The sequence below is a fragment of the Oryx dammah genome, unplaced genomic scaffold, assembly GCF_014754425.2.
Source record: "Oryx dammah isolate SB20612 unplaced genomic scaffold, SCBI_Odam_1.1 HiC_scaffold_1, whole genome shotgun sequence".
Lineage (NCBI taxonomy): Eukaryota > Metazoa > Chordata > Mammalia > Artiodactyla > Bovidae > Oryx > Oryx dammah.
In genome coordinates this window covers 11,406,946-11,433,316 of record NW_024070185.1, presented here as the reverse complement: position 1 = coordinate 11,433,316, position 26,371 = coordinate 11,406,946, and the positions used below count along the sequence as shown (strand labels likewise).

The 26,371-nt window shown below is 42.2% G+C and overlaps 1 protein-coding gene and 1 non-coding gene across 2 annotated transcripts in view; one reads left to right on the top strand and one right to left on the bottom strand.

Annotated features, from left to right (window-relative positions):
- ACO1 (aconitase 1) overlaps positions 1 to 26,371 on the top strand; it is a 69,564-nt gene that overhangs the window by 33,185 nt on the left and 10,008 nt on the right. The window contains exons 5-18 of the mRNA XM_040237182.1: positions 6,262 to 6,331; positions 6,451 to 6,634; positions 7,425 to 7,564; positions 9,585 to 9,756; positions 11,418 to 11,518; positions 12,474 to 12,590; positions 13,494 to 13,653; positions 15,170 to 15,305; positions 17,588 to 17,672; positions 18,449 to 18,605; positions 19,745 to 19,869; positions 21,444 to 21,548; positions 22,284 to 22,426; positions 25,662 to 25,809. Coding sequence (XP_040093116.1) covers positions 6,262 to 6,331; positions 6,451 to 6,634; positions 7,425 to 7,564; positions 9,585 to 9,756; positions 11,418 to 11,518; positions 12,474 to 12,590; positions 13,494 to 13,653; positions 15,170 to 15,305; positions 17,588 to 17,672; positions 18,449 to 18,605; positions 19,745 to 19,869; positions 21,444 to 21,548; positions 22,284 to 22,426; positions 25,662 to 25,809 — 1,843 coding nt within the window. The remainder of the gene's footprint in view (positions 1 to 6,261; positions 6,332 to 6,450; positions 6,635 to 7,424; positions 7,565 to 9,584; positions 9,757 to 11,417; positions 11,519 to 12,473; positions 12,591 to 13,493; positions 13,654 to 15,169; positions 15,306 to 17,587; positions 17,673 to 18,448; positions 18,606 to 19,744; positions 19,870 to 21,443; positions 21,549 to 22,283; positions 22,427 to 25,661; positions 25,810 to 26,371) is intronic.
- TRNAE-UUC lies at positions 22,944 to 23,016 on the bottom strand. The gene has a single exon. It is a non-coding gene; the product is annotated as a tRNA-Glu (tRNA).

Here is a 26,371-nt window from a genome sequence, read left to right as displayed (position 1 = left end):
TGTGTGTGTGTGTGTGTGTGTGTGTGTGTGTGTGTGTGTGTGTGTTTGTGTGTGTATCATTAAATAAGAGAAGAAAAATCTTTGAAAGATATATTCAGAAAAACTCAAACTTACTATATATTTTCCCTTGAAGTTTTTTTTTTTTTAGTGATGGGGACATTAATCTTTCTTTCTATTTACTTCCTTCAGGGGAGCAGGCTGTGTATAAGCTTGAAGTTTGGGTGAAAAACACAAACAGATTTCTGCCAGGAGGGCTTGTTAGTACAAGTATATGTGTGACCTTAAAAGTGTTTAGGTGTTTGTTTTCCTTTTTCTAACCACTGGATCCTTATTCCTCTTTTGATTTCAAGTAATTATTTTATATCCCACCATTGCTGCCTCTCCATATGAGTGTCCATAATGTCTGTACCTTTCTTTTCTGCTGTTTCTTCTACAGTTCAGGATATCCTCTTCTCTCTTCCTGTTATAACCCTACGAATAACCTACCAGTAAAATCTCAGTGGCAGTAGATGATAAAAATGTATCTCTTACACATCTACCAATTAGTTGGGAGGTCAGCTAACCTCAGCTGAGTGCGGTTGGGCAGCTGTGCCTCACCCAGCCTTGACTGGGTTGACTGCTTACACTGCACATCTGCAGGGCAGCTGGGCCTGCCCCATCCTCTGTGGGCTGCTTTGGAGAAAGCAGCTGTCTGGGCATCACAGAGGCTTGAGAGAGCAAGCAGGAACCTGCAGTATCTCTCGAGGCCTTGATGAGGGACTATCTGATCACTTCTGTTCACAATGACGTTAATCAGAGCAAGGCCCGCGGTCGAGCCCAAAGTTAGGGGTGGAGGCATACACTCCAGTAACTGCAAGATTATACAACAAGGATATGAATACAGGGAGGGCAGCCAGGTACTGCTAGAAGGCTGATACCTTCACCTAGAAACATAACTAAGTAAAATTATTTCCAACTTTAGATAGAACCTTAGAATAACTGTTCTGCATACAATGCTGGGAAAATTAATTCTTTGATAGAAAAAACAGTACCTATGATTGAAAGCATTAATATTTTTAAAATTAAATCATCAAACATTTAGAAGAAAATGTAACTTTATATGTATCAAATGTCTTGATGAGAAAGACTTTTCTTGATTGAGAGGCAATGAATGAAACAAAGGCACAAAAACTATAGATGTAAGAACTTCAAAGTTAACAGGAGATAACTTGAAAAATATTTTCAATAGAGTTAATAGCCTTAATATATACAGAGTATGTGTAACCTATTTAAAAAAAAAAAAAAGCAGTAAAACCAAGCAAATAAATGGGCAAAGGAAGTAGACATTTCACAGTAAAAGAAAATGGTAAACAGCATGTACAGCCTTTTCAACTTTACAAGTAATAAAAAGGTAAATTAAACCCTTGAGATACCACCTTCTCTTATCAACATAGTTAAGATTAGAAAATAAATGTTATTAATTATAAAGGTGTCATGATGGAGACACTTTTATACACTGCTGATAGTGCTGGAAATTAGAAATAATGAAAGCACTGTGTATTTGGATCCTTAGAAATTGCCATATCCTTTGTCCTGGGATTTCTGCCTCTAAACATATCCTTTATAGATTTCTGAAATTCAGCAGAAGCTTAGTGACTAAATAGTGCTCTTTAAAGTATTATTTATAATAGAGAAAACCTAAAAGCATTCTAGGTGTCCCAACAAAGGAGAGTGATTTATTAAATTACATAACATCCTTAAAATAAATATATTAAGTAACCTGTAGGGTTATATTTAAATCCTTAATAACACTTGGAACATGCTCATATGTTAGCTCAAGGAGCCAGGTAGAAATTGCCTGTGTAGAATGATCCCAGCTCAATGAAAAGCTGCTGCTGCCAAGTCTCTTCAGTCGTGTCCGACTCTGTGCAACCCCATAGATGGCAGCCCACCAGGCTCCCCCGTCCGTGGATTCTCCAGGCAAGAACACTGGAGTGGGCTGACATTTCCTTCTCAGTGCATTAAAGTGAAAAGTCAAAGTGAAGTTGCTCAGTCGTATCCAACCTTCAGCCGACCGCATGGACTGCAGCCTTCCAGGCTCCTCCGTCCATGGGATTTTCCAGGCAAGAGTACTGGATGGAGTAGGGTGCCATTGCCTTCTCCACAATGAAAAGCTAGGCAGAGATTAAAGAATTGGAAAGAGAGGTGCCAAACTGCTAAGCAATTGTAACTATTCTTTATTTTTACAATAAGAAGCTGTTGTTTTTATAATAGAAGTTCATTTAAGAATGTGAAACCAGCCACACAAAGGGAAAAAAAAAAACCCAAAACCTTTATTAGCTTCCTTGGCAATTTAAGTGGGTTCCATATAGCCTTAAGAGAAACGTAAAAACTGGTCATTCTCAAATTAGTATTGACAATATCCAAACCAGAAAAATTCAGGAATAGAGAGAAATCTGCTTTGTCTCCTGAACTGTCAGTTCTTGGAACAAGCAGACTGGATACTTGCCAGCTCTTTCCTTTCCTTTGGACTCAACCCATCCTTAGGCTTTTTTTTTTCCCCTTAAATTACATGAGCTCAATCTAATATTTTGATTTCAAAGGGAAGAGTTAAAAATACACAAACTATTGTCCTACTGAAGAGTAAGTATGTTTCCTAAAGTCCCACTTCAGAAATGAATAAAAAGTAAGCTCACAAAGGCAAAGGAGAAGAGGGTGGCAGAGGATGAAATGGTTGGATGGCATCACTGACTCAATGGACATGAATTTGAGCAAACTCTGGGAGATAGTGAAGGACAGGGAAGACCATGGGGTCACAGAGTCGGACATGATTTAGCGACTGAACAACAACCTCACAAAATCATGGGCCACTTTTATCTTTCTTGAAGCCTCTCATTGGCCTTATGGATTTACCTTTATTTCCCTGGCCTGGAAGGTAAAAGTACTGGTGGAGACAGAATTGCAGTTGTTTTAATGTCTGAAGTTATTTAACTCAAAACTCAAAGAACTCCTGAGTGTTAAGTAGGTAAAGAATCTGAATCAGCACCAACTGTGACTTGGTTTCCTCTTTAAGCTGTGACATCTGTCAACTCTGGTTTCAATTTTTTATGGACCTTTTTCATTTACACTGTAATACTAAAAATATTGTTTTGAAAAACGCAAAGTCCAAGGTTGAGCTTTGATCCAAAATGATACCCAAATCTAGCAAAAACTTTTTTTTTTTTAATTCGAGAGAAACATTTCTGTGAGAAGCATTTTCATTGCTACTGTTTTGTTTTTATTTCTTGAGTTTGGTTTTGCAATTTGACCTCCCAGTCTGTTTCCTCATTTTTGTAAAGAATTAAATGTGATATGTCTCAGCTTTTGTGGAACTCTGTGCTGTGGGCTTATTTCCAGCTATTTCCAGAAATGAACTAGTACAACTGGGTAAGGGGTGGTAGGATGGTGAATTTTCTCAGTTAAGTATTTCTAAGCTCTTTCCTTGGTTTGAATATTAGTAATTGGCTTCACACTATCTTCAGGGATCAAGGATCTAACTAATGCATTATTATAATGTTTTTCAAAGTTATCTCAGAAATAATCTTTTTTAAAATCCCAACAAGAATATAACAATTTCCAACCAGATTTCAAGCATGTCTGAACTACAAACTATTTCCTCTATAAATATTTTCTGTGAATTTCTGGAGTACCATTAAATGTAATACTCAGAAAGTTTGAACTACATCCAGATCTGATTTCAATTTATGTAAATAAGGAGACATTTCCTCTTTAATCTGTGAGGCCATTCACATTCAGAGATCTTATTAAAAACTCACCAGGTTGGGTAAATGTGGAGCAGTTCTGAGTGGTGGAAAACTCTGAATTCTAGGTCTGTTTATTCATTTGAATAACTAGAACTAAGTTAAAGAAAGAGCCAAGGTCAGCATGAAAGTTGTTCTGTTTTAGTGACTAAAAGGGTTGTTGTTGGTGGGTTTCTTTTTTTTTTAAACTTAGAATTAACATGTCATAAAGCAGCCTAAACATTCCGGCTTCTGCTTGTCCCGTGACTGTGTCATTCATATCAAACTGATGGGCCCCAAATTCTGCGGGTTAAATGGCCTTCTTCCAGCCCTGCTTCTGCTGTAAGGAGCTCTGACATCCTTCCAGAAACAGGAGGATGAGGAGGCATAATGACTGGGGGTCCATGTGTGCTCAGAGTACGGCAGAAGAGAGAGAGCAGGGCCATACATGATTAAAAATAATGTTCCAAGATGCCTTTGCTTTTTTTTTAAATTAAAAAAAATTCTATTTAACAGACCTATTGTGTGCCAGTATTTGTTCAAGAAGCAGGTTAGTCTCAAAAAGCAGAGAGATTAGAGAATGCATAGCTTGAATGCAGTTAATAAGTGTAGGAATGAAATCTCTAACTTGGAGAGTTGGGAGGTTCTTCCAGGAGTATCACTTAATCTAGGTCCCCAGGCATGTTTACCACAAGGAACTGGAAGGGCATTCTACACAGAGAGAACAGAGCATGCGAAGGCATGAGGGAAGTGTGGTGTGGGAGAGTATGAAGGCCACAGTGCTGCTGAAGCTGAAAGTTTGGACTGGAGGATGGGAGAGAGTGCATGAAGGAATTCTGAGGTCAGCCTGAAGGACCTTGTTTTTTAAAGAAAGGGATTTGTACTTTATTTAGAAAATGGGATCCCCTGGCAGATTCAACATGGGTTGTGATGATCTGTATTTTGGAAAACCAAATTCTGGTGACGGTACAAAAGATAGGTTGACTAGATTGAGAGAAACTGGGCAGGAGGCTGTTTCTGGAATAAATACTCTGCTAGCTGTAGGTACTAAGTAGGAGAAGAGGAGATCATAGATGAGGGATGGACAGACAAGGACAAGGAGGAGATGCAGGGAGGAAGGTCACACATTAGGATTTGACCTGTTGCATTTGTGGTGCCCAAAGTGTTCCTGGTGTAGATGCTCAGGATACATTGGGATTATGGATCTGGACCTGAAGACACAGGTGGGGACCGGAGGGATGGAGCCCTCAGTGTACTTGGAAAAATTATCTAATCTTTCTGTGCCTTGGCTTCCTCTTCTATACGTTGGGATAATAGTAGTACCTACGTGAGGGGTTGTTAGGATGATTGAATGAGTTCATGTGGGTGAAGTCCATGACACGTCATGCAGTCTTGCACGTTGGCTTCTGCTGTAATTATTATAGTACTTGTTGCTATTACAATACCAGCACCACTGCTGCAGTTTCTGTAACTACTACTGCAAGGAGGCAGTACAGGAATTTAGAACATCGATTCTGGAGTCAGACTGCCTGGGTTTCAATACCAATTCCATCATTTACTTGCTGGGTAGTCTTGAGCACCTTACCTTCTATCTGTCTCCTTTTGAAAAAAAATGTGGATATTAGTTGCCCCTAACTTAAAGCGCTATTTTGAAGACTAAATTAGAAAATAAATGTAAAGCACTTTTAGCTCTCGTAATGTCAGTAAGTGCTAACTCTCAGTTAGTGAGGTGTGACTTGGCTCTTAGCTGTTAGTTTTACTGTCCTTTCCTGTGTGCACCCAGTCCAGGACGCATAGTCTACACGTGCTTCCTGTGTGCTCGTGTAGTTGCAGAGTTGCCGCTATGACTTATTCCACCTTGACTCAAAACAATGTAGTTTGATTATAAAAATTCTAGAAAAGCTTCCTGATTCTGCATTGTCCATGTCCATCCTGCTGGATGGAATGACTTTGAGCAAACCTTGGCATGTATTTTGGGGTTTATAGATGTTCTTGGGCGGCACCATCTGCCCTGTAAACCTCCATTTGGAGGATAGGAGGTTGTGATCCTACAAATTCCTGTGCCTCCTGGCATCACTGGGTTCCTGTCTCCCAACATAAAACAGATGAAAATGCCAGGCCCAGGCGTGGCTTAGCTCAGAGAGGTGTTGTAACAAAGTCACAGATGAGAAAGATGTATGAAAAGAAGGCTTCTTTAAGAATCTAAACTGCTATTCTCCTCATAAGTGTCTTAAGTCTGTTCTTAAGACTCAGACTTTATGATTAGAATAGTTTTTACTTAGATTCACTCAGTGTTTTCTACCCACCATGTTTAAAGGCACTGTAAAAAAAAATCACCTGCATCAAAAATAAAGTTCTTTTTTCTTTAATTAACTCTTCTTTGCCATGTGAAGAAATGCATTACCACCCAGATGATATGCCATTTGGTTTATTATCATCAATAACTTTGACTGGTAACATTTTAAGTCTTAAAATTTATACTTTTAGTTGTTCTCTTTGACAGGGCAGACAGTTTAAAGAAGAATCAAGACTTGGAATTTGAAAGAAATAAAGAACGATTTGAATTTTTAAAGGTACGGGCAGAGCTTGGTTCCATTGATTGATTCTTCATATGTGTGGGGTGCGAGGGAGAGGTGAGCTGCATAAACGTGTGTCTGGCATTCACAGTGTTCCTCCCATTTCTCAACCCTAGTGGGGCTCTCAGGCCTTTTGCAACATGAGGATTATTCCACCAGGCTCAGGAATCATCCACCAGGTGAATCTGGAGTATTTGGCAAGAGTGGTCTTTGATCAGGATGGATATTACTACCCAGACAGCCTTGTGGGCACAGATTCGCACACCACCATGATTGATGGTTTGGGTGTCCTTGGTTGGGGTGAGTGCTCTTTCGGGTTCCTATTCCATATATGCTGGTCTGTGGCATGGACCTCGATTTACTGTGATCCCATTACATTCCAGCAGCATGAATTTGCTGCTAAGTCACTTCAGTTGTGTCCGACTCTGTGCGACCCCAGAGACGGCAGCCCACCGGGCTCCCCCGTCCCTGGGATTCTCCAGGCAAGAACACTGGAGTGGGTTGCCATTCCCTTCTCCAATGCATGAAAGTGAAAAGTGAAAGTGAAGTCGCTTAGTCATGTCCAACTCTTAGCGATCCCATGGACTGCAGCCTACCAGGCTCCTCCATCCATGAGATTTTCCAGGCAAGAGTACTGGAGTGGGGTGCCATCGCCTTCTCTGAGCATGAATTTGAGTGACCAACAAATATCAGAGAGGTGTTTTTGTCTGTTTTGCTTACTGATATATTTCCAGTACCCCGAAAAGTGTTTTGTGCCTTTTACGCAGTCAGTATGATGTTTGGAAGAATGAATTGGAACAAGGGGTTAGGGACATTTAAAATAAATGAAAACCACCCAGAGAGTTTGTTAAAAATGGATACTCCTGACCCTCACCTTTTCAGTGTGGAATCGTGAGGATTTTGATCTAGATGTCGGGAGACCACACTCTGAGAAACACTTGTTAAAAATTCTGTAGAGGGAAATAGAGGAAAGATAACTGTTCTTTATGGAAATATAACTCTATACTAGTAAAATACTGTAAGTGGGTTGACTGCTTATTAATAATACTGCACTATGCCTGAGGAGTCATGAAACCATTATTGCATACAGGTGTGGGTGGTATCGAAGCAGAAGCTGTGATGCTGGGCCAGCCAATCAGCATGGTGCTTCCCCAGGTGATCGGCTACAGGCTGGTGGGCAATCCCCACCCCCTGGTAACATCCACTGACATCGTGCTCACCATCACCAAGGTAACCAAGTGCCGCTTCTTCTGGGGTCTTAGAGAGTCTCAGTAACAAACTGGAAGGAAGTCCTTGATGGACTCTCTCTTGGTTTCCATGTGCTCTAGAAATGCTAGGAAACGGTATGTTGATGACTTTAAAAGCGACGAGATAAGGTGAGAATTCTGTGGTCAAATTTCAGATCATTAGGTTCACATTACTCTTCTGTTGCTGCATGGATATTTTTCTTTTAAAAAAAAAAGTTTTTGAAACCGTGAAATAGTTTAAATACACAGAAGTTAAAATGACACTTATATGCCCACCACATAAACTTAACAGATGGTAACATTTTGCTGTTTTTGCTTCAGAGCTCTCTCTGTATGTACATTTTTTAAAGAAGTGAAATGTAATGTTTATGGCTAAAGCCACCCTCCTCATTTCTAGAGATAATCACTATGCTGAGGTTGTACAAAATCATTTCCATGCATATGTTTATACTTCTGTACTTTTTCCATGTGGTTCTTCTTTGTATGTAAATAACAAACTCTTTCTATGAATAATTTTTGACTTTTAAAATTTCTTTCTGTGTATTTTAAGTTACATTATTGTAACAGATGTTTTTCCAAGCTGGAAAATACTAGTTGGTTGTTTTGGGGGTTTTTTTGCCCTTGTTGAAAGTAATCTTTTATAATGATTTGCTTGCTTTGCAGAAAGAAGGCAGTTTCATTTTGAAAAGTTATTAAAAAAGTAATTTTTTTATTATCACAAAGTTTTTTCTGGTTGTATAGTTTGGAGGCTTGGGGTATTTGAGATGGATACTATACTTTTGATTTAATCATCATGGAAATCAGAATTGGATATGTTTGAATATTATAGCTTATCAGAGATGTCCACACCGTGCAAGTGTAGAATAGTATAGGCTTTACCCACAAAATTTGGCAGAATCCCACATAATCAGAAGAGCCTGTCTACGTGGCTGTCCACACTTCATGAAACTGATTTCATGCAGGCCCAAGCTGGTCAGTGATGCTGCAGCTCTGGCTGATGGCTTGTATGGAAAAGATGTGGGAGTCAGACTGCCTGAATCTTTTGGTTACCTTTGACTTATACCTGTGTTCAGGATATTCATTCATTATACACTTGGAAACTAGGCATTTGGTTACTCAGTAAGTGCAAATCGTAACTAATTTAAGTTGAAAGAATTTATTAAATCCTTAGAAAGTTTTCTCATTTTGAAAAAACTTTTCTTAATAGTGTTTTTTTTTATTATTTTTTCTTTTTCAAGAACTGTTTTGAAATAATTTTAGATTTATAGGCGAGTTAATGTAAAGGTAATACAGAGTTCTGTTACCTTTCTCTCAGCTCCCCCAAATGTTAACATTTTACATAACCATGGTACATTTATCAGAAATAGTAGTTAACATTGGTATGCCATTTTTAACTAAACTAGAAACTCCACCAGTCTTTGTAGTAATGTCCCTTTTCTGTTCTAGGATCTACTACAGGATACCATGTTGTATTAGTTGCATTGCTTTTTAAGTTTTATTTTTAAAAGTAATCTATAATGTGTGCTCAGCTGTGTCTGACTCTTTGCGACCCCATGGACTGTAGCCTGCCAGGCTCCTCTGTCCATGGAATTTTCCAGGCAAAAATACTAGAGCAGGTTGCCATTTCCTACTCCAGGGGATCTTCCCAACCCAAGGGTCCAGCCTGCGTCTCATGCATTGGTAGGCAGATTCTTTACCGCTGAGCCACCTGGGAAGTCTGTAATCCAAAATACACTGGGCTAGTCTATTGTTTGTGTTGACTCACAAGGCTAGTTTATGAGAATGTCAAGGGGATAGTTCTGCATTTTAAATAAGGGTTATCAGGACTTCTCTGTTGGTCCACTGGTCAAGACTCTGCTCTCCCAATGTGGGGAGCACGAGTTCAGTCCCTGATTGGGGAACTGCAATCCTGCATGCCACCTGGCATGACCATAAAAAAATAAATGCTGAAAAAAAAATGTGGGTTATCAAATCTCAAATTCTGTTATTATCCTGTTGCTCAGCACCTCCGCCAGGTTGGGGTAGTGGGCAAGTTTGTCGAGTTCTTTGGGCCAGGAGTAGCCCAACTGTCCATTGCCGACCGAGCTACGATTGCCAACATGTGTCCAGAGTATGGGGCCACTGCCGCCTTTTTCCCAGTTGATGAAGTCAGTATCAAGTACCTGGTGCAGACAGGTAAGTGCAGAACCCTGAGAACAGAAGGTCCTTTGTATAGTTCAGAGAAAGCTGACAATTGGAGTGCTACCTTCTGCCTCTGTCCCTCAATTAAACAGTAGAGGCATTACCCTAAAGAAGAGAAGGGAAGGGATGGTGGGGAGGGGAAAGCTGCAAACTACACCAGAGATAAGATTGGTTTCTGTGATCTAGAGGTGGCCACGGAACCTCTTACTGATCTGATACTGAATTTCTAACATCTATTGAAATGAAACAAATGGTTTTAGAGAAGGCGAACCCTTTCTTAACGGAAACCTAAGAGAAATTTCTCCCATGTGTTTTCATGGAGAGGGTGACTTGGGTAGTGAACACTGGAACACAACAACAGGTCACGATAAATATGCTAAAGATCAGACAGTCATCTGTTATAAGATCCATGCTGACAGCTGATGACCTTGACAATTCAGTGAAAATGAACAGGCAAACAAAAAATGCTGATCTGATGTGGATCCAAGAATCAAGCTCTCCAGCAGTCTTAATTTACTGTCAGAGAAATGGGAGTTCTGCATGTCCATTTGGGAAAACCATGCGTATTATCTCCTGCAACCAGGAGCTTTCTGAATGAAACAGCAGAGCATTTGGGGTCATATTCCTGGTGATACAGTATCATGAGTAAGAACTTTGAACTTTGGAGTTAAACTCAGCTTTGGCTCCTGGTTCTGCCATTTACAGCCTGTGTTCCATGGAAAAGTTATTTAATCTTCCTGAGCCAGTATTTCCTCATCTATACATGAGGATAATAATAGTGTTTGTCTCAGAAGGTTGGGATAAAGGATTAGAGATTGAAATAATGTATTGAAAAAGTGTAGCCCACAGTGCTGGGCACACAGCTCATGTTTTGTGATAGGAGATGGGGGGAATTACTATTTTAACAGGGCTAATGTAGAATGTTGAGGGTCGATGGCCAGTTGAAGGCAGATGCATAGGAGGGGCACTTTGGCAATTTGCTAAGCCTTAGGAGCCTCTCAGTGTTACTTCCCTGGTGGCTCAGACAGTAAAGCATCTTGCTTACAATGCAGGAGACCTGGGTTCGATCCCTGGGTCAGGAAGATCCTCTGGAGAAGGAAGTGGCAACCCACTCCAGTACTCTTGCCCGGAAAATCCCAGGGACGGAGAAGCGTGGTGGGCTACAGTCCGTGGGCTCGCAAAGAGTCAGACATGACTGAGCGACTTCACTTTCACTTTCAGGAGCCTCTTAATTAAGAACCATATTGAGGACTTCCCCAGTGGTCCAGTGATTTAAGTCTCCGTGCTTCCAATGCAGGGGGCATGGGTTTCATCCCTGGTCAGGGAACTAAGATCCTACATGCCCCCCCAGGCCCCCCAATAATTGGGGGGGGGGGGAAGAACTATAACCCAGAGAGAGGAGTACTTATAACTAAGACTAGAATCCTTTTCAGAAAACAGTCCCTTCGAGAGAACAGCAGATTGGTTCATGGTCCCTAGTAAACAGCAGCATCAGTTGGAAAGTCAGACCATGAGCCTGCAGGCTGTAGTATCAGCAGAGGGCTTGGAGTGTTTTAAGTGAAACCCTCATTGTTTATGCAGTTGCTACTAAAGGTATTAGTTTCATCAGAAAATACTGACATCTGTTACTTGTTACTTCTTAAAATGCCCATTAGGTCGTGACAAAGAAAAAGTAAAGCATATTAAACAGTATCTTCAAGCTGTAGGAATGTTTCGGGACTTCAGTGACTCCTCTCAAGACCCAGACTTTGCCCAGGTATGGGAGCACCTCTCACTGAACACGTTTCCTCTTCCTCAAGCCTGTGGTTTTAATTGTGAAAGTTTTTCCTAGGGGGGTGTACTTGTAGGAAATTAGTCACTGCCAAGTTATCACAAAAGAACAGGGTGTTAAAGGCTGAAAAAATAAAAAAGATAAGGAATTGCAGACATAACAAAATAACATAACTTCCCCCGTTCTTCCTGGCCATTAGGTTGAGTGTCTCCTTTTTTGATTTATTCCTCTTATGTAGACGACCCTTCGAGAAGAAGTTTAGAAGAACTGGAGCTATTTAAAGGCTGATAAGCGCATCAGAATTATAGATGGGAAAGAAATGAAAGTGCAAGCCAATCGATTAAGTGTGAGCCAATCAGTTAGTTCAGATTTATCCACTGTTTATCTTCACTCATTGTCTAGGGTGCACACTAAACCCCACTTTTCTCTACAGCCAAGATCGGAGGGTAAACCAGATGTGGGACTATTATTTCCTTTCCTATTATTAACACACTGAGGGAAGGAAATACTCCATCAGACTAGGGCCCATTTCTTGGCATTGATGACTTAATGACAACATCCCCCCAAGTCATCTTAGAAAAATTACAATGGTTTATCTGTCATTTCAGTAGGAAACACATCTCACACTAACTTAAGCAATAGAAAGGATGTATGAGCTACTTTATAAAGAGGGCCAAGTGGAAGACCACAGCAGCCATAGTGCCCACCCCGGTCTTTCTGAGAGTGGGCAAGGCTTCTGCCTGCCGCATGCTACCAAAGTGTCATCTGGATCTCTGGAAATTCACTTCCAGTTAAAAAGGGACCCTGACTTTCTTGGTTTTGAATGTGGTAGTTTGGTTTGTTTGTTTTTATTGATGTGTAAATTCTCTGGCACAGCTGTGTTTTTTTTCTTTGTGGGTATAATGCCAGTTCTGTGGTTCTTTTTCTTCTGGGTGGACAGGTTGTGGAGTTAGACTTGAAAACAGTAGTGCCTTGCTGCAGCGGACCCAAAAGGCCTCAGGACAAAGTCGCCGTGTCTGATATGAAAAAGGACTTTGAGAGCTGCCTGGGGGCCAAGGTAGGGAGCTGGGAGGTGGGTGGAAACCCTCCCCATGCCTGGCTTCTTCATGCATAGGCTTCTTTTCACCCATCTCGATGATGAATCTTCCTGAAGCCTAGTACTGAAGGCATTTCCTCTCCAAACTGAACCCCTTGGTGCCTCCTCCCACCTTAGCTAAGAGCTGAGCAGCTTCCTTACAGCCCTCTATTGCCTATAAACACACTCAACCCTCCTTTTCATTTTTTCTAACTCTCCTTTTCCAAAGCAAATCCACTCTTCACCCGACTCTCACCACAGCATTCACTCTGCTTGAACAAGCTATTCTGGCCACTAATTTTGTTCATGCCACCCCTGCCTACATGCCCTTCCTCACCAGCATGCCCCAATCTCTCAGCTCCTCCAACAGCATGACCTCAGATCTCATAGCACAAAGTCCTCTCTCCCTCATTTGAATGTTCTGGCATCAGTCTAAACCCCTGTGATGGTGTTTCATATCCTTTAACTTCATTGTTGGTACTTTATATTATTTGCACGTCTGATTCTTTTACTAGATTCTTATGGCACTTTTTTCTAAATTTCCTTATGGTTAGTGTCTGTGCCCTCTGTTGCCATTAAATCTGTACTAATTTGCTCTAGTTAGACTAACTTTAAGCTAAATTTGTAGTTTTAGCGTTTCAATATTTAAGGTGGGAAGGAGGTAATTGTTAATAATTTCAAAGCAAAATAAGATTCAGAAATCATGACTCCCTTTTATAAAGATTTAAAAAGAGGAAAGGGTACTTTAATTTTTCTGTAGCATTTCAGAGTTTACCAGCTGAGATGTTTATGTTTTAAGAATTATAATTACCAAAGTGCTTCTTCTCCTTCCAAAGTGAGAACTTTTGACCATATATATATTTTTTCTTTTTTTTCTTCCTATAGCAAGGATTTAAAGGATTCCAGGTTGCTCCAGACCATCATAATGACCATAAGACATTTATCTATAATAACAGCAAGTTCACCCTTGCTCATGGTTCTGTGGTAATCGCTGCCATTACTAGCTGCACAAACACCAGTAATCCATCTGTGATGTTAGGGGCAGGTAAATACATGTGATGGTCATGTGGACATGTGGGTGGGAATTTCCAGGACATAACCCAAGGGCTTAATTAAGTTCTATGTATGGGGCTTCCCTGGTAGTTCAGACCGCAAAGAATCTACCTGTAGTATAGGAGACCCAGATGTGATCCTTGGGTTGGGAAGATCCCCTGGAGAAGGGAATGGCAACCCACTCCAGTATGCTGGAGTCCTGTGGACAGAGGAGCCCTGGTGGGTTACAGTCCATGGGGTCACAAAGAGTCGGACATGACTGAGTGACTAACACTTTGACTTTCATAGTTCTCTGAACCTTATCCTTCCCAGATGCAGAGACTAATTGGCCCAGAAATGTTTACTCAATAAATAATGCCCAATACAAAATATTTAAAGTAGTATGGTCTTTAGAATTAACACAGAAAATAAGGAAAAGAGAGGAAACAAAGATGAATTTCTGGTAAAGCCTAGAATCTTGTGTCAGAATTTAAAAAAAGGAAAAAATGTTTTCATGGCACAGATTGTTCTTCATAAAATCCCTTTTTCTACAGTGGCATTTAATCTTAGATACATTGTCAAGGGCATCTGAATTAGCATACAGGGCACTTGGTTGATAAAACTTACCTACCTATTACACAGTTCTGGTTACTTAATGTTTACATGCAGAGTTTCATTAATGTAAGGTCCCTTAACTTTCCAAATTTTAAAACATCCCGAAGAGTTCCTCTTATGTCCACACACAGATAGTTCTTTCTTTATGAAGTGGACAGGTGCATAAGGAAAACTTTCTTTGTCCAAGAATTCGTCTATTGCCCCCTAAGCTTTGGTTCAAATGTGTTTCCTTAAGACACCAGCTTGTCTGTAGCTTCTTGTCTCTTAATACCCACACTCCTTATTTCTTTCCTACTTCCATGAGATGTCCTAAGTCAGAGCACCCAAGGGTCCCTGTAGTACATAGCCTCTGGATTTGCCCAGAATCAAGTGACCCAGCAGCCCTTGATCTTCCACTTTAAGAAATATCTGAGAGCAAGATTTTTAATATCTAGATGGACTGTACTCCTCACCAACTAGTACACAATTCGTATACTTTAACAAGGGGCCCTGGCAATTATTTTTTATCTAAATATAATTAGAAAGATTGCTTTCCCTCCAGAAATTAAAAACCCACTCTATAGTATAATCATGAATGGTTTATCTCTTTGAAAAACAAAAAGCACTTCTCTCTTTATGTCATTCATGTCCATGGCTCATTTTGAGCTTACTGAACAAACATGAGTGACTTTGTGCCAGTGAGCATTTGGTTTCTATCATTTAGTCTCAGTCGTGTTCGACTCTTTATGACCCCATAGACTACAGCACGCTAGGCTTTGGTTTCTATTAGGCAGCAAAAATGGCAGAAAGCACCAGCATGAGTGGGGTCCTGTCAGGCTGTACAGGAAGTGCAGAGCAAAGTCAGTGTTTCCTGAACTGTCTGTGGCACCTGGAGTGGGCAGCCCGCAACCATGTCTGTGTTTACCGTTTCACAGGCTTGTTAGCGAAGAAGGCTGTGGATGCGGGCCTGAGCGTGAAGCCTTACATCAAAACTAGCCTGTCTCCTGGCAGTGGTGTGGTCACCTACTACCTGCGGGAAAGTGGAGTCATGCCTTACCTGTCTCAGCTTGGGTGAGGGAGAAAACTCTTACACCATTGCTTTTGTTGCGTTGTATTCCGCAGATACCTTGCACAGTCAGCTTGAAATGGATGTAAGCTTATCTGATGGTATCTAATTGCATAGTCTTTCAGACATAGTCTTTCAATGCAGACTTAAACTCTCACTTTCCAACAGACAGGGCCTTCCTGTACAGTTGTGCTGGTTGTTCATCAGACAAGGGTATCTGTGAAGAGAGCATGGGCTGATATCAAGCCCGTGCTCCACTGTACCAGTGCCCTCCTAGGGGAGGGGGCAACTTTTCTCAGTTACATGAAGGTGTGCTGTGGGCTAATATTGGCTCTGCCACAGAGAGTCTGCCCTCTGTATGAAAGTAATTATTTCACAATCCTAGAAATGTTGTGATTCACTGAAGTCAATTATTTGTTTCCAAATACAGTTTCTCCTAGTAACCCACTATTACTAATTTAATTGACATAGATCTTTATCATGTACCTCATAAAAGTTGGAAGTCCCTGGGAATATATAATAAGAGTAGTGAATAAAGATATCAGATATCTGATTTCAACTTTTACAAATTACAGATCATTTAGGTAGTCTCCTCATAATTTACTTATAAATTTAAAAAGTAAATTAATTATAAAAGTATGTTTTGGGGAGGAGGGTGGGAGGGGCGTTCATGTTTGGGAACACAGGTACACCCGTGGTGGATTCATGTCAATGTATGACAAAACCAATACAGAATTGTAAGGTAAAATAAAAAATAAATAATGAAACTTAAAAAAAAAAAATTAAATTATATGGAATAGAATAGAGAGACCAGAAATAAACCCATTCATCTATAGTTAATTAATCTTCAACAAAGGAGGTAAGAATATGCAATGGAGAAAAGACACTCTCTTCAATAAGTGGTTTGGGAAAGCTGGACAGCCTCATTTAAATGAATGAAATTAGGATACTCTTCACACTATATACAAAAATAAACTAAAAATGGCTTAAAGACTTAAATGTAAGACATGACACCATAAAACTACTAGAAGAGAACATAGGCCAAACATTCTCTGGCATAAAGGGTAGCAATATCCCAAAGCAAACCAAACAAAAGCAAAAATAAATAGGACCTAATCGGAATCAAAAAACTCTGCACATCAAAGTAAACCATCAGCAAAATTAAAAGATAAGCTGTAGAATGGGAGGAAAATATTTGCAAACAATGGAACCGACAAGGGGTTAATTTCCAAAATATACAGATAGCTCATACAGCTCAATATCAGACAACCCAATCAAAAAATGAGCAGAAGACCTGAATAGACATTTTTTCAAAGAAGACTTACAGATACCAGCAGGCACATAAAAAGATCCTCAGTATCACTAATAATCAGAGGAATGCAAATCAAAACTACAATGAGGTATCACCTTACGCAAGTCAGAAAGGCCATCATCAAAAAGTCTTACAAATAATAAATGCTGTGGAGGGTGTAGAGAAAAGGGAACCTTCTTACGCTGTAGGTGAGGATGTAAATTCATGTCACCAATATGGAAAACAGTATGGAGCTTCCTTAAAAAACTAAAAATAGTAGAACTACTATATCGCCAGCAGTTCCACTCCTGGGCATATATCTGGAAAAGACAAAAATTAATTCAAAAAGAGAAATGCACCCACATGTTCACAGCAGCACTATTTGTAATAGCTGGGACATGGAAGCAACCTAAGTATCCATCAACAGATGAATGGATAAAAAGATACATACGTAACAGAATACTACTACTCAGCCATAAAATAGAATGAAGTATTGCCGTTCACTACAATATGGATGGACCTGGAGAATATGGTACTGAATGAAGTGAGTCAACAGAGAAAAACGAATATTATATATTAGCAGTAGTATGTGGACTCTTTAAAAAAAAATGATGTAAATGAGTCTTTTTACAAAATAGAAACAGACTCACGGATACAGAAACAAACTTGTTACCAAAAGGGAAATCAGGGATTTGGAAGGGGGAGGGATTAGGAATATGGGATTAAAAGATACACACTACTAGGTATAAAATAGGTCAAATAGAATATAAATATAAAATCAACTATACTTCAGTCTTTTTTTTTTTAAGTAAATTATAAAAAGGAGCCTTCATCGAACAATTTGGGATGGATGAATAGTAGATCAAAATGTTCCCGAGAATGAAAGCCTCACAGAAACAGCCCTGTGTTACCCTTCTTTAAATCAGTGGTCTCCAGGAACCAGCAGGTGGGCCCTCTGAGAGTCATTCTGCATCCCCTGCTTCTCTCCCGCACCAGGTTTGAGGTGGTGGGCTACGGCTGCATGACCTGCATCGGCAACAGCGGGCCCTTACCGGAAACTGTGATAGAGGCCATTGTACAGGTAATGAGCAGGGCAGCCTGCGGGCCTTTCTTTTTCATATGATATGTGATGAAATGCTGGTAATTTTAAAGAAAGTTCAGGGAAGCATGGGATGTGGTTAAGGGAATGGTGTTTGGAGTTGAGTTAAACTTATTAACTATATATCTTTGAGCAAGTTCATGAACCTCTTTGTGCCTCAGTTTTCACAGCTGTAAACGGGAAGTGATAATAGTACGTGTTTCAGAAAGCTGCGAGCATTCTGGTGATAGTGGGCGCAAAGAACTTAGTGTGGTGCCTGGCCGGCGCATGCCCCACACAAGCGAAGGCGCCAGAATCATTTGTTCCTATTGTCTGCAGGCTAGTTCCAAGTCAGACAACTGAACATAAACTCATTGGCTTGATTTTTGTCCCATAAATTCTATAGCATTGAAAAATACTATTTGATCTGCTTGCACTGATTATGGAATCCCTGTCAGCCAGTGTGGCCTCCTCTAACTGTCAACCTGTCATCTTCCCCACCTGTTCTCGGGCCCCCGGCTACAGAATAACTAGGATGCTGCCTTCTGACCCACCTGGTATTTGCTCCTGAGCAGAAACCATTCGGTGCGTCTCTCTGCTGCTTTTGACCCAGCATGTCTCTCCCAGGCTCACCATGTGGTCTCCTTCCCCAGGGAGAGGCCCAAGTGCAGGGGAAGCCTAAAGGGCTGCTTGACTTAAAGGAGGACTAAAACAGATAGGTCTAGGAAGCCCAGGCCATCTGTTGTCTCTGCGACCTGTTTCCCCCTTGCCTCACACAGGGAGACCTCGTAGCTGTTGGAGTACTGTCTGGGAACAGGAATTTTGAAGGGCGAGTCCACCCCAATACCCGAGCCAACTATTTAGCCTCTCCGCCCTTAGTAATAGCCTATGCGATTGCTGGGACCATCAGGATCGACTTTGAGAAAGAGCCACTAGGTAAGATCTGATTTGCGGGGTTACAATTTTTTTTTCCCCCAATGAATTTGAAAATGTTACTGGAAAAAAGTTATTGCTTTCCTTAATAAATAATGAAGCCTAGAACCTCCAAAGACCAGAGGAGGGAGAAGGGTCTTTGCGTCCTCTCTCAGAACACAGCTAAGACATAACTGAAATAGCTAAACAAGAATTTACGAAAGGGGAAGGAACAAAAAGGGAAAGAAACACTTAGAGTAATGGAGGTCTTGCCATTTTGGCCTCTGCTTCAGTCCCTCCCTTTCCAGTTCCTGCTTCAGTCTCATGATAGCCTGGTTTTAATGTCTGTGCTGTAGGAACACGTCCACAGTGTGCAGCTTCTCAAAGCTTGGGGGACATGATGCTTTTTTTATTTTCCCCTGGCCTCCTTGTGTGCCCTCCTCAGTCCATGCTATGCAGATTATATAATATGAAAACAGTGCCCTGGAATTTACTTTAAGGAAATCTTAGCTTTAGATGTACAGCTGATCTTCATTACATATGTATTCCATATTTTTAAATTTGACTACTCATTGAAGTGGATTTTCACCCCCCAAATCAGTACTTATCACCCTCCCATGGTCACTCACAGACATGCACGAGGTGGTGAAATCCCTGAGTCACTCACTGTGCCTGCTCTCAGCTGAGGTCAAGCAAGGTGACACTCTGTATTTTTATTTCAAGTCTCTACTGCAAACGGTTCTATTTGTGCTGTGGATAGCATCATGTTTTTCACACATTTGTGCTTTTTTTTTGGTGGTTTTACTGTTTAAAATGACCTGAGACTAGGGCTAAAGTGCTGTGGAGTATTCCTGAGCTCAGGAAGGCTATGACAGGCCTCATGTGAGACAGGCTCCCGAGTTCAGTGTGAATGCATCAACGGTATGTAAGCAGAAACACGTGAAACTGCGTTACGTATTGATCAGTTGACAACAGTGTGTGGATAACCCTTGGGAGCCTAACCTGTGTGTTTCTTCCGGGCGGTGGCTGAGTGTTTTCTCAGTGTGCACAGAGAATTTACTGAACGTAACTGCCCTGAAAAATGGGACTGGGCTGACTGCCTGGGACCATGAAAATTGGATATGAGATGAAGTTCATCTCACTAATAAACATTTTCTCCCCAGGTGTCAATGCCAAGGGACAGCAAGTATTTCTGAAAGATATCTGGCCGACCAGAGATGAGATCCAGGCAGTGGAGCGTCAGTACGTGATCCCCGGGATGTTTAAGGAGGTCTACCAGAAAATAGAGGTGAGGTCCCTGCCCCAGTGTCAAGGGGAAGTCGCTCCCGTGTGTCTCCTCTGCCAACCTTGATGCTAGTGCTGGAGTCAACTAGACAAAGTAGCATTTCTTCAGATAACTAGGAAAGTGGGACAATCATTTTGCTCCTACAGCTCAGGCTCTTCCAGACCCAGCTCTCCCCAGATGTTCCCAGATTTGGACACATGAGCAGCAGGCTCAGGAGGCATGGACTCGGCATGGATGTGGCTCCTGGCTAGCTCTGCATGGCTCCTCTCTTCCTCTGACAGCCGGGGGTGAGCATGAGCTGTGGCTGAGGAGCCCGATGTCACTAGAGTGTGTGACTGAGGGGCCACATGGCTGAAAGCACCTCTCAGATTTATTTGCCTGCTTCAAAGAGTAATACAAATAAAAGCCACTCAGTTGGAAGCACCAAACTATCAAGCTGCTGAAATTAAAAAAAAAACTTGCTGTGCATTTTACAAATGGGGAAAATGTATGGAGCTCCATATCACTTTCCAAGACTTGAATGTTACCCTTTTCCCTGGTTTCTGTGTTAGGCTGACCCCAGGGCTTCTGGCTGGGGCTGGTGGCTTGAAATATGAGGGCAGACTGGGGAGCAGAGTCAAATAGGAGTTACACTCACACACTGAATCCCACAAGCTGCTCGTTAGGAAATGGTTGAAGGGAGTTTGGTAGATACTGGATTAAATGCATTTCTCCAGAGGCTGAGTTAATGACATGTGGAGCAAATTCAAGCCAATTTGAACACATAGTGGCTGTCACTTACTGTCTAATGTTCTTGTGACCAGAAGTCTACCTCCCCAAATCTTTAGAACATCAATGATTTCTCCTCGGGTACAACCTGGATTGTTATTTCATAAATTATATGTGTTAGTTACCTGTTGCTCTGCAACACATTACTCCTAAACTTAGTGAATTAAAACAGAAAACATTTTTTATCTGTTTCTATGGGTCAGAAATGGAGGTGCCGCTTAACAGGCTTGTGTCTGCCTTCACAAGGCTTCATTCCAAGTGTCATCTGAGGCTGTGGCCTCACCTGATGATTTGACTGGGGAGGAGCCAGTTCTTAGACCGCTCGTGTGGTCATTGGCAGGATACAGGACCTCACGTGCTGTGGGTGAAGGCTGCAGCTTCTCACTGACTGTCAGTGAGAGGGCCCCCTCAGGACCTTACTGGAGGGTCTCTTCACAGCATGGTGACTGGCTTCCAGCAGAGCCAGCAAGAGCAAGTAAGAGGGTAAAGAGACAGAAGGCAGTCTCTGTAACCTCATCCTGGAAATGAGTCACTAGGCTCAGCCCTCACTCAGCAGGAGGGGTTCATTTACAGGTAGGATTCCCAGGAGGCAGGTCCATGGGGTCATTTTAGAGATGGCCTGTTAGAGGGCATGTGTGTTTTTAAATGACTTAGCATGGTGTTATCTTTGTGTAGACATGTTGTGTGACCATTTAGACTAAGAATTGGTCTTCCTATACTCTTAGCTTGAATATTATGTTCACATGTTAAGTCTTCCTCAGGATGAACTGTGCTTAGACCTGCCTCTCCTTTTTCTCTTTCTCCCCAAGACTGTGAATGAGAGCTGGAACGCCTTAGCAGCCCCGTCAGATAAGCTATATTGCTGGAATCCCAAATCTACGTACATTAAATCACCACCATTCTTTGAAGACCTGGTAGGACCTTTTTTTTTTTTTTTTTTTAACAAAATGAGTTCTTCTAAAAGTTTCTTGGCTTATAAAATCTACTTGATTAACCAGTACCCTCACTTTGACTACCTACTTCGTTGAAACCTTTACAAACCTGAGCAGATAACACTGAGGAGAGCTTGAGGAAGTTGGGTTATTTGGCTGGAGTGGGCCTGTGGTTTGTCCAGGGCTTCCACATGGCTGTGCAGAGACCCCTGGAGATCAAGTATCACGGGGATAGAGACTCAGTAACGTCTGAGGGGGACTGTCCAGGAGAACAGCCTGTAGGACCTGCCGTACTTAAGCCTTATACCCATACAAACAAGGGAAATCTTCTCTGAAACTGATGATCAGAAGTCTGTGGTCTCCTGGTGGGAGGAGGGGATGAGAGGATGTGAGTAGAAGGCAGGACTCCTGCCGTACCCAGCTTTTGGGACCTTCTCTGGATGTGGAGAAAGAATGTCATTTGCAGCAGCATCCCTTTTGTTTTTGAGGGGATAGTGCCAATACTTCACCTCCTTCAAGGATGAGATATGAATATTTTGCATAAATTCACTTTGCTTTACTAAACACCCCTGATAAACCCAATAAAACTAGAATTCTTTATGTGTTGATGTAGGGCTGTCATCAGGGTCAGATCCGTGGACCACTACTGTTGAGGCTCCCCTGGTGATGTGTTGGAGAAAAGCTGGGCAAACACTGACTTACTGTGTTCTTTGCTAGACTTTGGATCTTCAGCCCCCTAAGTCTATCGTGGATGCCTATGTGCTATTAAACTTGGGAGATTCAGTAACAACAGACCACATCTCTCCAGCTGGAAACATCGCAAGAAACAGCCCTGCTGCTCGCTACTTAACTAACAGAGGGTAAGTAATGGTGGGAGGGGGGAGGCCTGAAGACAAAAGGGACAGCATGAGGTCATTAGTCCTCTTTTCATGAGGTCTGTTTGGAGTCAGACTCCAGTTTTTCACTGAACTCTGGAGCCTGAAAACCAATCACTCTTTCTGTTTGTAGCTTTAAAGCTACTAGAGAATCTACCAGCACATGAACCCCAGCACGTGGAGACCTTCTTTTTGATCAAGTCTACTTATTAGACTCACATGTCATCCCTGCCACCAGCTTGGCTGATCGTTTATGTACAAGGCTCCACTCTTCCCCTGTGTGGCCTGGTTATACTTGAAGCACTTGGCAGGGGTTTAACCAGAAATGCTTTGACATTTCCTAGTTGACAGACATGTGTTGTGTTTCAGTTTACTCTTTATTTTGGCTGTGCTGGGTCTTTGTTGCAGCCCATGGATTCTCTAGTTGTGGCGTGTGGGCTCTGGAGCGCACAGGCTCAGTAGCCATGGCGTATGGGCTTAGTTGCAGTACATAGGATTTTAGTTTCCTGGCTGGGGATTGAACCCAGGACCCCAGCATTGAAAGCACAGAGTCTTATCCACTGGACCACCAAGGAAGTCCCAAGAGACGTTCTTTACAGAGAACAGCTTTAAGGATTTGCAGTTTACACCTCCATTCATCAATCCTTCAGTCATATACCTATTTTAACAGATATTACACTAATATTGACTTCCCTGGTGGCTCAGACGGTTTAGCGTCTGTCTACAATGCAGGAGACCCGGGTTCGATTCCTGGGTTTGGAAGATCCCCTGGAGAAGGAAATGGCAATCCACTCCAGTACTATTGCCTGGGAAATCCCATCGACAGAGGAACCTGGTAGGCTACAGTCCATGGGGTCGCAAAGGGTTGGACACAACTGAGCAACTTCACTTTCACTTTCACACTAATATTATATACTGCTATTTAACAAACCATGAGTCAAGAAGATCCCCTGGAGAAGGACATGGCAACCCACTCCAGTATTCTTGCCCAGAGGGTCCCCACGGACAGAGGAGCCTGGCGGGCTACAGTCCATGGGGTCACAAAGAGTCAGACACTAAACCACCACCACAGTGCACCGATACCAGCCAGTGTCCATCCCAGACCTGACTTTCTTTGAGGTTTGTCTGGGGAGATGAACATTCCTGGCCCCATCCCCATGTGCTGAGTCACCTTCGTCAGGGACAGGGCCCAGAGCCAATATGAGAAACAGAACTGAAGCTTTCTTCTTTTTTCCCAGTGGGAGAGGACAGCTCCCTTGCCCTCCTCTCACTTGCTGGGTGGGTAACCCATTCTCTTCACAACTTCCCCCTTCTCTCTTGCTCATTCAGTCTCTGCCTTGTCCTAGTGCATCCCATAGGGCAGTCTGTTCATTCAGACCGAGAATATCTCCTGTTCCCCAGGATGTGCGTGTTGTGAGTTTAAGAAAACAGCCCAGATCTAGTGGAGGTGAATGCACAGTGGTCATGTTGAGACTTTTCTTTAACATGGGGCAACTACTTTTTTAAATGTTTGGCAGCTGCCCATACACAGATAGTGGGTTGGCCAAAAAATTCACTCAGGGTTGTCTACTATTAAGATGGTATGGAAAAAGCCAAACAAACTTTTTGGCCAACCTAATACATACGAGAGTTTAACATTTATTTGTTTATTTGGCTGGGCCGGGTCTTAGTTGCAGCATGTGGGATCTAGTTCCCTGACCAGGGATGGAACCCGGGCCCACTGCACTGGAAGTGTGGTGTCTTAGCCCCTGGACCACCTAAGGGAAGTCCTCATATTATGAGCTTTTAAAGGGATGGTTCTGTCTTGAGTGGGAGATGCAAGTCCATCAGCAAATAGCAAAGGGCAGATGTTCAAGGTGGGTCTGGGAGTCCTGCTCGTCCCCTCACCCACACTGCTCAGGACACGCTGCCCACCATCGGGTTCCTTGAATGTTCAACCAAGGCCAAGTACCCCTCTGCCTGAGAGCATGCGGGTGAGCTGACTGTTTTCTCCTCTTGGATGCCTTTCCCCAAGATACCCTCTTAACGAACTCCCACGCCAAGTTCAAGTCTTCCTCCATAGCCCTGGCCTACCTTTTCTTAGGTATTAACCACAGTCTAGTAACACTTGTGTAGGATGCCCTTTTAAAAAAAGTTCTCTGTCTCTACCTTCTAGGATGTAAGCCCTGCCAAAGCAGAGATTTGCTGTATCCCAGGCGCCTGACAGCTCCTGGCATGTAGTTGGTGCTCAGTGGAAAGTTGTTGAATGAATGAATGGGAAAGGCTTCTAAGGACAGAGAAGCTAGACAGAGTTGAGGCTGGAAGAAGGAAACTAGGAAGAGAGAAGTAACCAACACCTCTTTTGATTGGTGGTTATTGACACTCTTTAGAGAATAGAATGAAAGGAAATGTACCTTTCCCGAAAAATACATATCCACATTTTGGACATAATTTCAGGGGTTCGTAGACACACTCACCTATTCCTGAAGCCCATGCTTAGATTCTCAGTCTTCAGAATTGAGCTAACGAATAAATCATCAACACACATGCTTCCTAGCATTTTAAGAAACATCCCAGTGAACTGGTCACTGTTCATTGTTAAGATGTTGTTCCTACATCTGAAAGCGTCCTTTCGTTCGGACCCACAGACCAGACTTTTCTTTGATTTTAGGACTAGCAGTTCTTATTCTGCTCCTTCGTCCCTGCCCTGCTTTTGATCTTACAGTAATACTCAGCCATGTTGCCAGTTACATGTTTGTTAATTGCATTGAGTTCCTGGACAAATTTGAACCTACTTCTGTTTAATTTATAGAATGTATTTTATGTGTCCCCTGCTCTTGGCTCCACCAAACTAGAATACTCCTACCCGAGTATTCCCTTTGCTTCCTTTTTTTTCTCCCACCCATTTTTAATATTTTATTTTTAATGAAGCTTTATAGGCTACCTTACTGAATAAATAAATAAATAAATAAATGCTCTTTCTAGAGTTCCTCCCGATTGCTCTACCCAGATTTATAAGACTGTAGGTTGATGCTGGGAGGCTGTAGATTCACCATCGCACCTGCCACCTCTCATTGTGCCCTCAGTCGAAGCTATGGAAACAGTTTTTCCACCTTGGAGAACAATACTTAGTAGACTTACAGAAATACCTAGGTTTGTGATTTTTTTCCCCTTTCATGGTGTAAGCCAGGTTTAATCTCTCAGTTCCCTAAACCAGCTTCTCTCCTGCTTTCGTTACCAGCCTGACCCCTCGAGAATTCAACTCCTATGGCTCCCGCCGAGGGAACGATGCCATCATGGCGCGGGGGACATTTGCCAACATCCGCTTACTAAACAAATTCTTGAACAAGCAGGCACCACAGACTGTCCATCTGCCTTCTGGTGAAACTGTGAGTATGATGTCTTGGCGCTTCCTCTGCTGCTAAGTCACTTCAGTTGTGTCCGACTCTGTGCAACCCCAGAGACGGCAGCCCACCAGGCTCCCCCGTCCCTGGGATTCTCCAGGCAAGAACACTGGAGTGGGTTGCCATTTCCTTCTCCAATGCATGAAAGTGAAGTCACTCAGTCATGTCTGACCCTCAGCAACCCCATGGACTGCAGCCTACCAGGCTCCTCCATCCATGGGATTTTCCAGGCAAGAGTACTGGAGTGGGGTGTCATTGCCTTCTCCAGGCACCTCCTCTAGAAGCCAGCACTTCTCAGGCTCTGGGTGGTCCTGTGCTTCATTGTCACTTTCTCTTTGGTCTTATTTTTATTTTCCGCACCTCATCCTACCTCTTGCTTTACACAGTCCCTCTTGCCAACTATTCCATGTATGTAGAGTTCATCCCTAAAGAAGAGTCCCTTTACACTGGGCGGCCTTTTCCTGCTTAGAGATTTCTGTTTCATGCTTTACCTAAACCTAGTTTCTTAGGAGTTGAGCTTAAAAAGCCTCTGATTGAGGTTTCATCA